Source organism: Podarcis liolepis (genome assembly GCF_965112155.1).
Source record: "Podarcis liolepis genome assembly, chromosome: 2".
NCBI lineage: Eukaryota > Metazoa > Chordata > Lepidosauria > Squamata > Lacertidae > Podarcis > Podarcis liolepis.
Genome location: NC_139555.1, coordinates 127,118,063 through 127,128,376, shown reverse-complemented (window position 1 = coordinate 127,128,376; position 10,314 = coordinate 127,118,063). Strand labels below are relative to the sequence as shown.

The window sequence follows — 10,314 nt, the reverse complement described above, 5'->3', positions numbered from 1 at the left end:
ATCATATCACCCCTTAACCTCCTCTTCTCCAGGCTAAACATGCCCAGCTCCCTTAGCCGTTCCTCATAAGGCATCGTTTCCAGGCCTTTGACCATTTTGGTTGCTCTCCTCTGGACACGTTCCAGTTTGTCAGTGTCCTTCTTGAACTGTGGTGCCCAGAACTGGACACAGTACTCCAGGTGAGGTCTGACCAGAGCAGAATACAGTGGCACTATTATTATTATTCTTAAGTAGTGGGTGGACGACACTTCAATACGTTCAAGTTGCAGGAGACTCGGCCCGCGTCTTTGGCAAGCTTTACCAGGAGTGAGTGTGCCCCTTCCTCCACCTTTTAACAGGCATTCAGCATTCACACCGGCCCCTGTTGAATTTCTGCCTTCTGAGTGGCCATCTCAAGCCCACCCCAGCTCCAGAGGCTTCCTCTCTCGTCAGACAGGGATGCAATTAGGCTGGGTTTTCTGGGCTCCTTCAGATCTGAGCTTTGGGCGGTTTGAGCGACAACAGAAACACCTGCGATATAGACACCTGAGACAGGCCGTTGCTCCACCCATTGCTGCAGCACTGGCTCTGCACCGCAAGGACTAGCGGCCTGAGATCTCTGCCCAGCCCTGCCATTGGGGATTGAACCTGGGCCCTTCTACATGCCAGGCAGCTGCCCCCCCAGCGCTGAGCCAATGAGAGACACTTGCAAAGCTAAGCTGGGACTGGGATGGTTTCAAGCTGGATGGGGGACAGAGGGAAAAGGGGGTTGGGCTAGATGACCCTGGGACCCTTCCAACTTGACCACTCTGACGCCAGAGCCAGGAGGGCCCTGGGGTGTCGGACTTGCAGTTCCTACCTGGAAATGCCGGCAGAAATCAAACCTGTGACCTGGCAAAGCAGATAATGGACTGCCAAATGATGACTGTTCCAGTCTCTTGTGTCTTTCTTGGGCATACAAGACACCCCACCTGCTTATTGGTCATTCAGCCCCCAACTTTTGGGGAAAGGGTCATCATGCTCAGTGGTTAGGTGCTTGGTGTCATTCCTTGCTTAAGGTAAAGGTAAAGGGACTCCTGACCATTAGGTCGAGTCATGGCCGACTCTGGGGTTGTGGCGCTCATCTCGCTTTACTGGCCGAGGGAGCCAGCGTACAGATTCCGGGTCATGTGGCCAGCAGGACTAAGCCGCTTCTGGAGAACCAGAGCAGCTCACGGAAACGCCGTTTACCTTCCCGCCAGAGTGGTACCTATTTATCTACTTGCACTTTGGCCTGCTTTGGAACTGCTAGGTTGGCAGGAGCAGGGACTGAGCAACGGGAGCTCAGTCCGTCGCGGGGATTCGAACCGGCAGCCTTCTGATTGGCAAGTTCTAGGCTCTGTGGTTTAACCCAAAGCGCCACCCGTGTCCCTTGCTTACCTCCCCCCAAAATATTCCTTTACCTCTGTTTACTCCGCTGCCAAGGTGGGATCCTGCTCCCCCCCCTAAAAAGGGCATTTTGATTTTTTAAAATAAAATCCCAGCTCGACGGCTCCCTGGTCACGAAGTTCAGGTGCTGGCGAGGAATCACAGGGTGGTAGGCATGGGAGGGACCCGGCAGGTCATCTACCCCAACCCGCTGCAAAGCAGGAAAGCAATCATGTTCTGTCGGCCTGAGCAAGATTAGCTCAGAGCAGGATGATGGGAGTTGTAGTTCCCAGCGCCTGGGTGTTTCTAGGAGGGCGGCCCAGGCTGACCCAGTGGCCTGGGAGAACCTCCATCGCCCCCTGATGACCAAGTGCAGGAACTATACACAAAGCCTTTTCCCTTTTTTTCCAGGGCAGAAGTAAGTTTTAATTGCAGGCGCCACTATTCCTGTCCTTTACACATTTCTCCCTGGTACAACCGTCGCCCCAAAGTAAGACCCCTCCACCCTACAAAAGAAATTGCAAAAAAAAGAGAGAAAAGAAATATATATATGACGTGTACACGGAAAGTCCGTTCCTAAACCCCCACACCTTTTCCTCGGAGTATAAATCAGGATTTCTGCCCCGGCTTCGGCCGCGAGAACAGACTTCCAGGAGTCGTATTTTACAGTAGCAGAAACGCTTTTCTAAAGATCCCCTTGGAAAATTCTCCTATGGGGCGCAGTTTGGTTCCCTTTTGGGGGGCAGGGGGGGTCCCCACTGTGACGCCCTCAGCTCCCCCCTTCAGAGCTGCGCCGAATTATTCCATTATTGGCTGCCAGCAACTATGCTCCTCCAGCAAAAAAAGCATGATTTCTCCTGACCCCCAACCTCCCCAAATCATGGATCCCCCTTATCCCACACCCTGGTCCTCCAAGTTCCTGGTCCTTGCTTCCGAGCCCCCAACCCCAACAATTCAGGGCCAAGAGGACGGACACGCAAACACACACACGAGAACCCTAAAATTCTCTTACTACCCCCCACCCTGTGCCCTATAGAAAAGGGCATTTTGCTATCTCCAATTGGAGCAGAAGAGCTGGCCTCCGGGGAAGTCCCAGACTGGTCGTTTTCTCCACTTCCTCTTCCTGCAGCACCAACACAGCGCCTCCTGGAGGATGGGAGGTGCGCTGCAGCAGCTGAAATGTCTGGACCCCAGATGGAGCTGGAGAGGGAGTGGGGGGCCGGGCTGTCCCTTTCTCCTTGGTCCCGCCTCCGCTGCCCCAAATGGGCACCTGGCCCCCTCCCTGTCCTCCCCCCTCCGCTCTACTCGTACTGGGCGATGAAGACCATCATGGCGACTCCGCCGACCAGTCCCAGCACCTCCAGCAGCGACTGCACCGGCCCCGAGTCCTGCAGCAGCTCAGGGATGACCGAGACGGTGGCCACGTAGATGAAGCCGCCGGCCGTGAAGGGCAGGATCCAGGCCGTGGCCGCCTCGCCCACGCCTTCCGCCAGCAGCGAGCAGACGGTGCCCGCCAGGGCGCCCAGCGCCGTCACCAGCTGAAGCTTCATCGCCTGGCGGAGGGGAGAAAAGGAGGACAGTCTCACCCAAGGCTCCTCTTGCCCAGCACCCCGTGCTCAGAGGTAGACTGCCCCTCTCTAAGGAGGCTTAACCACTCTACCTCTCTTTCAAATAAGAACCAGTGAAGGCGGTGAAAGTCCTGTGTGAGTGTCTGGAGGCGGTTGGAGGATGGATGGCGGCTAACAGATTGAGGTTGAATCCTGACAAGACAGAAGGACTGTTTTTGGGGGGACAGGGGGCGGGCGGGGGCGGGGAGCTCTCTGGTCCTGAATGGGGTATCTGTGCCCCTGAAGGACCAGGTGCGCAGCCTGGGAGTCATTCTGGACTCACAGCTGTCCATGGAGGCACAGGTCAATTCTGTGTCCAAGGCAGCTGTCTACCAGCTCCATAGGGTCTCAGCCTGCATACCAGCTCCATCTGGTATGCAGGCTGAGACCCTATCTGCCCAGCGCTGAGGGATATCTGGCGGTTCCCTCACTGCGAGAAGCCAAGTTACAGGGAACCAGGCAGAGGGCCTTCTCAGTGGTGGCTCCTGCCCTGTGGAACACCCTCCCAGCAGATGTCAAAGAGAAGAACAACTACCAGACTTTTAGAAGACATCTGAAGGCAGCCCTGTTCAGGGAAGCTTTTCATGTTTGTATTTTAATATTTTGTTGGAAGCCACCCAGAGTGGCTGGGGAAGCGCAGCCAGGTGGGCAGGGTATAAATAATAAATTATTATTATTATTAACGTATTTCGACCCGTCCCTGCCAGGGAGATCCGTTACCTTCTTCTTGCTGCAGCCGGACTGGACGAGGATTGCGAAGTCGCCCACCTCGTGGGGCACCTCGTGGAGCAGGACCGTCAGGGTGGTGACGGCCCCGACCGTGCCCCCCGCCAGGAAGGACGCCCCCAGCGCCAGCCCGTCCGTGAAGTTGTGGGCAAAGTCAGCGGCCAGGTTCAGGTAGCCAGACACACGCATGGCTGGGGGGGGGGGAGAGAAGAAGAGGAGAGAGAAGAGAAAGTGAGTGAGGGGCGGTGTCCCTGGACCCCACATTTTAGAAAATCCCAATCGCACCCCCCAAAAAACCCCAGGGCTCGCCCAAATGACCACCTCACCAGAGTCGGGGGGCTTCTGCTTCCCCTGGGAGGGGGCTGTGGTTTTCTCCGACGTCTTTCCCCGCAAAGGCTCTTTCTCTGCCTCGTCGTCGCTGCTTTTGGCTTTGGGAACTGGGGAGGAAGAAAGGAAAGTTTTAGGGGGGCAGGAAGACACCCCCTGCCCCCCAACAGATAAAGCCACGGCAACAAGTTTATCTCCCCCCACTTCAATTAATCTTTATTAATTTCATGCAATGAATCACAGCTGCAACTCTCCGTTGATAATACAAACAAAGTAGAACAGAAAAGCTGGAAATATGGTAAATTGTTCCCATATTGAAACTTCCCTCCTCCTCAACCTGTTTCGATACCGACTGCATATTAAACATAATCTATTTTACAATTATCCAACGCATCCAAGGATTAGGACATATTGCAGGAATCATTCAAAGCCTGCCAACGATTTTACATGTTTACCATGATCTTTTAGATATAATTGTCCCATTCTCTGTTGAATTTTTGATCTACATGGTTCCATCTCGGCATATTCTAACAGTTTCGTCTGCCCTTTCAATTTTGTCAGTATCTTCTCTCCCTTCCAACAATGGGCTAACAACATTCTCGCTGCCATACATAAATAATCTCCTTAAATCTTTCGGTATCTTCATACCCATAATTCCCAGGAGAAAGGCTGCCGGTTTTTGGGGAAAGGTTAATTAAAACGGGTTTTTTTAGCTCGTTGTAGATCATTTCCCAAAATTCCTTCATCCTTTTGCAAGTTTATCTTGCCCGTCACCCCGAGATCTTTGGCCAAAGGGCTGTGTATAAATCGAACAAATAACCGAATAAACGAGAAACTTTCGCAGGGGGCAGATTTGGCCCCGGGGCTTTGGCCGCACCCACCGTGGCTGTGTCCATGGTGTCCGTGGCCTCCTTTGACGTGCCGGACGAACTTCTCCACCACCAGGAAGGCCACGATACCCCCCAGCACCCAGAGGCCCACCGACATCATGTGCTGGTGCTCAGAACCTGGAAGGAGGCCGGGGGGGGGGGGGGAGAGATGAGCAGAAGATGATGAGAAAGAAGAGACTGCCGAAGGATCAGGCCCTTGCCCCTGGTGGTTTCTATCTTAATAATGATGACAATAATTGTATTACTTATATCCCACCCATCTGAATGGGCTGGCCCAGCCGCTCTTGGCAGCTTACAGCAAAATTTTTATAAAAACACCATGAAAGCTCAAACCTTAAAAACCTCCATAAACAGTGCTGCCTTCAAACATCTTTGAAAAGTATTTTTTCCCTTTTCTCTTGGTTTGTTTCTGATCTCTCTTCTACAGTTTTCATTACATCTTATGTTGAAAGGTGTAAATAACTTCACAACCTTTAGAAGACATCCGAAGGCAGCCCTGGATAGGGAGGTTTTTAATGTTTCTTATGTTCTCCAATGTACTGGAAGCCGCCCAGAGTGGCTGGGGAAACCAGGCCAGGTGGGTGGGGTAGAAATAATTATTTAATGATTGTTGTTACTGATACACAGCAATAAAAATACAGTTGAAAAGGAAAGTTGATTTCATGGATATCTACTGGGAGGGCGTTCCACAGGGCGGGTGCCACCACCGAGAAGGCCCTCTGCTTGCTTCCCTGTAACCTTGCTTCTCGCAGGGAGGGAACTGCCAGAAGGCCCTCGGCGCTGGACCTCAGCGTCAGGGCTGAAGCATGAGGGTGGAGACGCGCCTTCAGATATACTGGCTGTTTAGGGCTTGAAAGGTCAGCACCAACACTTTGAATTGTGCTTGGAAACCTACTTGGAGCCAATGTAGGTTTTTCAAGACCGGTGTTATGTGGTCTCGGAGGCTGCTCCCAGTCACCTGTCCAGCTGCTGCATTCTGGATTAGTTGTAGTTTCCGGGTCACCTTCAAAGGTAGCCCCACGTAGAGCGCATTGCAGTTGTCCAAGTGGGAGATAACCAGAGCATGCACCACTCTGGTGAGACAGTCTGTGGGCAGATAGGATCTCAGCCTGCGCACCAGATGGAGCTGGTAAACAGAATTGACCTGCGCCTCCATGGACAGCTGTGAGTCCAAAATGACTCCCAGGCTGCGCACCTGGTCCTTCAGGGGCACAGTTGCCCCATTCAGGACCAGGGAGTCCTCCACCCCCACCTGCCCTGTCCCCCAAGAACAGTACATCTGTCTTGTCAGGATTCAACCTCAATCTATTGACCACCATCCATCCTTTAAATTGTAAGACTGTCTTGTTTCAATTGAGCTCAGGTGTGGCACGTTTTCAAGCAAGAGTGGAGTGCAAATTGTCCAGGTAAACTACTAAACTACCTGCAGAGATAGCGCAGGATAGTGCACACCCCGGAAATGATCTCTTTCAGCTTCTGCCTTCTGGAAGAAGGTAAAGGGTTATAAAGACTAGGACTAGCCTCCTGAGAAACAGTTTCTATTCAAATGCGATTTTGATAGTGTAAGGTAGTCTCTATGGGAGTATATTGTATTTAACTATGGGGTATCAGAGTTTTTAGGGGGCTAACCAGGCTGGGATAGCAGGCTGGTCAGTTTTTGAATGTCTGATGTAGATTTTTTCAATTTCGTTGTTCTGTATGGGACAATGGCAATAAAGATTATTTTATCGTATCACAAATGAATTAATGTTTGCTCTCTCCTGCGACGACTCAGCCTTTCTCCACCTGAGCTCCCCAGATGTCATGGGGCTACAACACCCATCATCCATGGCCGCTGCTTTGGGCTCCCTAGGGCTGCTGGGAATTGTAGTGCAAAAAGTTCTTACCCTGGTGAGAATGCCCGTGGGATTCCGGCTTCACGTGGCTGTGTCCTGCGCCTTCCCCGTGGTGGGAGTGCGGCTCTGGAGGGGAGAAGGAATGGGGGACAGAGTCACAGGGCTGGAAGGGACCTCTGAGGGCTATGTAGTCCAACCCCCGGAATCGCAGCTCACTGGGATGAGAGGAGGGGAGGGAAGAGGCCATCCAGCCCAAACAAGAGGGGGCAGGGCGGAGGGGGCAGGACCAGGGGGGTGCCCTTCAACTCACCCAGCGCGTGAGGGATGAGGTGCAGGAAGGCGTCTCCCAGAAGCCCCCCCGAGGCGAAGCTGAGCAGCAGTTTGAGGAGGGCTTGGTGCTGGGAGGTGTTGGACTCCACCGGGATGAGGAAGAGGATGAAGTACGGGGCAGCGCTGATGAGGAGAGTGGCGCCAATGGCCTACGGGTGGGGGGAGAGAAAGAGAGGGTCACCCCCACAGCCAGCAGGGGCCCCTTGGCCCAACCCCAGAGTTGCTGAGCCATCCAGCCCAGGCCGCTGCAATGCGGGACTCACAAAGGCCCCTCTTTTGCAGACTGAAAACAGATAATAATGATATTAAATTTTATTTATACCCCACCCTCCCCAGTCAAGACCGGGCTCAGGGCGGCTAACACCCGATATAAAAACGATTGATTGAAAAACATCTTAAAAAACAATATTAAAATACAGCATTAAAACGTTAAAATGCAGCCTCATTTCAGTGGAAACTTTTTTGGGGATGAAAACATCAAGTCTTCACTAAGGCCAACTATCCAGACTGGTCCCACATGGGCCAGAAAAAAAGCCAGGGAAGTCCCCAAATAGGAGTTCCATCACAGAAGGAGAAAGGAAAGAGGGGAAGGGGATCAAGTTGATTCCAAGCCAAAGGGCAGGCGGAACAGCTCTGTCTTACAGGCCCTGCGGGAAGAAATCAGATCCTGCAGAGCCCTGGTCTCATGAGACACAGCGTTCCACCAGGCTGGAGCCACTGTTGAAAAGGCCCTGGCTCTGGTTGAGGGTAATCTGACTTGCTTAGGTCCCGGGACCTCTAGGGTGTTGCTATTTACGGACCTTAAGGTCCTCTGTGGGGCATCCCGGGAGATAACGTTGGATAATAAAAAAATGGGCAAAAGGGATGGCACGGAATTCACCATCAACCCAATGGCAGCTCTCTGTACGGCCAACCTGCTAAAGGCACTTATGAGGAAAGAAACCCCACTGGATATGTGGAACTTGCTTCCAAGACAACACGGAGAGGAAAGCGCTGCCAGCCTCTCCCGTCCCCAGAAAGAGCAAAAGACCCCCATCCCACCCAGAGCCCGGGGAAAGGGATCCAGGAAGACCCTTTGTCCCCTCTTGCTGGAAACCACTCACATAAGTCCACAACTGCAGCGGCTCCAACTTCTCCCTCCTCGGCAGAGGTTTCTCGTTCCCAGGGGAGGATTGGGCCCTGCTGGGGCCGCCAGCAGGAGACTTGTGCGAGTTGCTGTGGTGGAGAGGACCGTCGTGGAAATGGCCATGACCATGGTGGTGGCCCTCATGCCCATGGCTGTGTCCGTGGTGAAAATCCTCGTGCGAGTGCCCATGGTGCAAGCCTTCATGCGAGTGGCCCCCGTGCGAGTGGCTGTGTCCGTGGTGGTCCTCGTGAGCGTGGCCGTGCCAGATACCCTCGTGCGTGTGCCCGTGGCCGTCATCGTGGCCGTGCCAGATATCCTCGTGCGTGTGGCCGTCGTCATGTGCGTGGCCGTGCCAGATATCCTCGTGCGTGTGGCCATGGCCATGAGCGTGGCTGTGGCCGTGGTGGAAGTCCTCGTGAGCGTGGCCATGAAAGCCCTCGTGCTGCGCGGAGGCGCCCCACAGCAGCGCCAAGCAGAGCACCACGGCGGTGGCAACGTCTGGGGGCTGGGGGCTCGCGGACAACCTGCTAGCAGCCATGGTGCCGGATCTGTGGGGAGAAGGAAGGTCAAGGGCTGCACAACCACACCAGCCTTCGAAATTAGCCAGGTGCCAGGCGCATTTTGCCCCTGGCTTTTGACCGCCGGCAACCATGTGAAGATGCCCGGGTGCCAGGATGCTACCTAACATATCCAGCATTTGGGGATTCTTGGATCTGGTCTGTTTTCATGCACTCAGACCTCATCCTGTAGAATTCCATCCATTATACTTTATCTGCACAATCGGAATGGATTTCTGGAACCAAATGGCTTTTTCTGTGCAGCCCGAGTGGGAGGAGCGAAGGACGTCATAGCTAATTGTTGTCGCTCGTCTTCTCTTACCATCCTCCCCCCCCCCCTCATTGCTGGGAATAATATTCCTATGTTGTGAACGATTCGTGTAACCATTAAGAAAAAGAGGACAAAATTGACTGTCCCTGGACTGAGAGACTTTCCTCCTGTAAGTTCTCAAAGATCTTCAGGTTGTCGTCTAAACTAGCCAGATATTTAACTGAGATTCAATCACAGTTCGCCATTTGAAAAACAAGAGTTTAGAGCCGCCTTGCCCCCAAATGGGCAACTAGACTTTCTGCTTGGGCAGCTTGTTTTAAGGAAGACGCTGACCCACACGGGGGGGGGCGGCTCAAGCAGCCGCTCTACTCGCATCTCTCTGCCCCCCATGTCAAAAACCCAGATCTTTTCAAGATGCTTTGCAGGATCAGACCCAGGCGCAGGAGAGCCTGCGAAGGATGCTTGTCCCGCAGCCATGGGACCCTCAGCCCAGCCCCTCTTTCCTGCCCCCCAGGGAGGGGGCGGCTGCGTTTTCCGCCCCAGGGCTGGCTTTTCGGGAAGGAAAGAGAGGGGGAAACACGTGTTGGGAGAAGACGGAGGGCAGGAGAGGGAGGGGGCAGCAAAGAAAAGGGACCCCCAAGCGCAGGGAGACTGGGGGAGGGGTGGTCCTCGTTCAGGGAGGGGAGGGAGAGGCTGCGAGTGGGGAGGGACCCCAGGGGGCATCTAGTCCACCCCCTCGCGAGGAAGGGAGAGGGGGTCCACGGAGGGGGGGGTCCCTCTGCAGACACGGAGGCTGCCCCACCCGCCCCCCAAACGGGGGGGGAGCTTCCCAGAGGGACCCCCACCCATCCCAGGACCCCCACCCCCTATGGGCCAGGAGGAAACCCCCCCCGGTAATCCCTCCCGCCCCCCCCACCAGCGAGCAGGATTCTCACCCGGCTCTCTCCGGATCCGCTATCTCCTGCCTGAAGCCTGACGTGGCAGCAGAGCCCCGCCCACCAAGCCCCAAACATCGCGGGAACTCCACCCTCCCTCCATTCAAAAAAAAGTGGTAATAATCCCCCCCTTTGCCCATCCCTGTGATGGCGCCCACGGAGCGTTTCTGCCCGCGACAAACATGGCGGCCGCGCACCTTCTTTCCTCCCTCCCGCGATAACTGGAGGGACGGGGGAAATGGCGGCCGCCGGTGGCGACGGACCCTGCCCTCAACAAAGATGGCGACCGCTTGGGGTTTAACGGCCGTTTCCGCGGACGAGCGG

At 54.5% G+C, this 10,314-nt stretch overlaps 1 protein-coding gene across 3 annotated transcripts; it reads right to left on the bottom strand.

Moving 5' to 3' along the window:
- Positions 1-1,786: 1,786 nt before the first annotated feature.
- On the bottom strand, positions 1,787-10,300 carry SLC39A7 (solute carrier family 39 member 7). Of its 3 annotated transcripts, none has more exons than XR_014523066.1 (8): positions 8,205-8,939; positions 7,082-7,250; positions 6,823-6,897; positions 4,928-5,053; positions 4,046-4,156; positions 3,714-3,910; positions 2,562-2,939; positions 1,787-2,529 (listed from the first exon to the last, which is right to left on the bottom strand). XR_014523066.1 is itself a non-coding variant. In XM_083492523.1 (8 exons), the coding sequence occupies exons 1-8, from the start codon at positions 10,128-10,130 to the stop codon at positions 2,688-2,690; spliced, it is 1,641 nt and encodes a 546-aa protein (XP_083348649.1). In that variant the 5' UTR covers positions 10,131-10,300; the 3' UTR covers positions 1,787-2,687. The 3 variants fall into 3 exon arrangements, 2 of the variants coding, with proteins under 2 accessions (XP_083348649.1, XP_083348648.1); XM_083492523.1 differs by adding an exon at positions 9,991-10,300 and having other exon boundaries at positions 1,787-2,939; positions 8,205-8,775; XM_083492522.1 differs by having other exon boundaries at positions 1,787-2,939.
- Between the last annotated feature and the right edge of the window lie 14 nt (positions 10,301-10,314).

Excerpts from the sequence above, each read along its gene's own strand:
- SLC39A7 (XM_083492522.1), bottom strand. The coding sequence starts at position 8,924 with ATGCTGGATATGTTAGGTAGCATCCTGGCACCCGGGCATCTTCACATG. Across the intron at positions 7,251-8,204 it reads CGCTGCAGTTGTGGACTTAT|GCCATTGGCGCCACTCTCCT; the intron begins GTGAGTGGTTTC and ends CCCCACCCGTAG. Across the intron at positions 5,054-6,822 it reads CCACGGGCATTCTCACCAGG|GTTCTGAGCACCAGCACATG; the intron begins GTAAGAACTTTT and ends GCCTCCTTCCAG.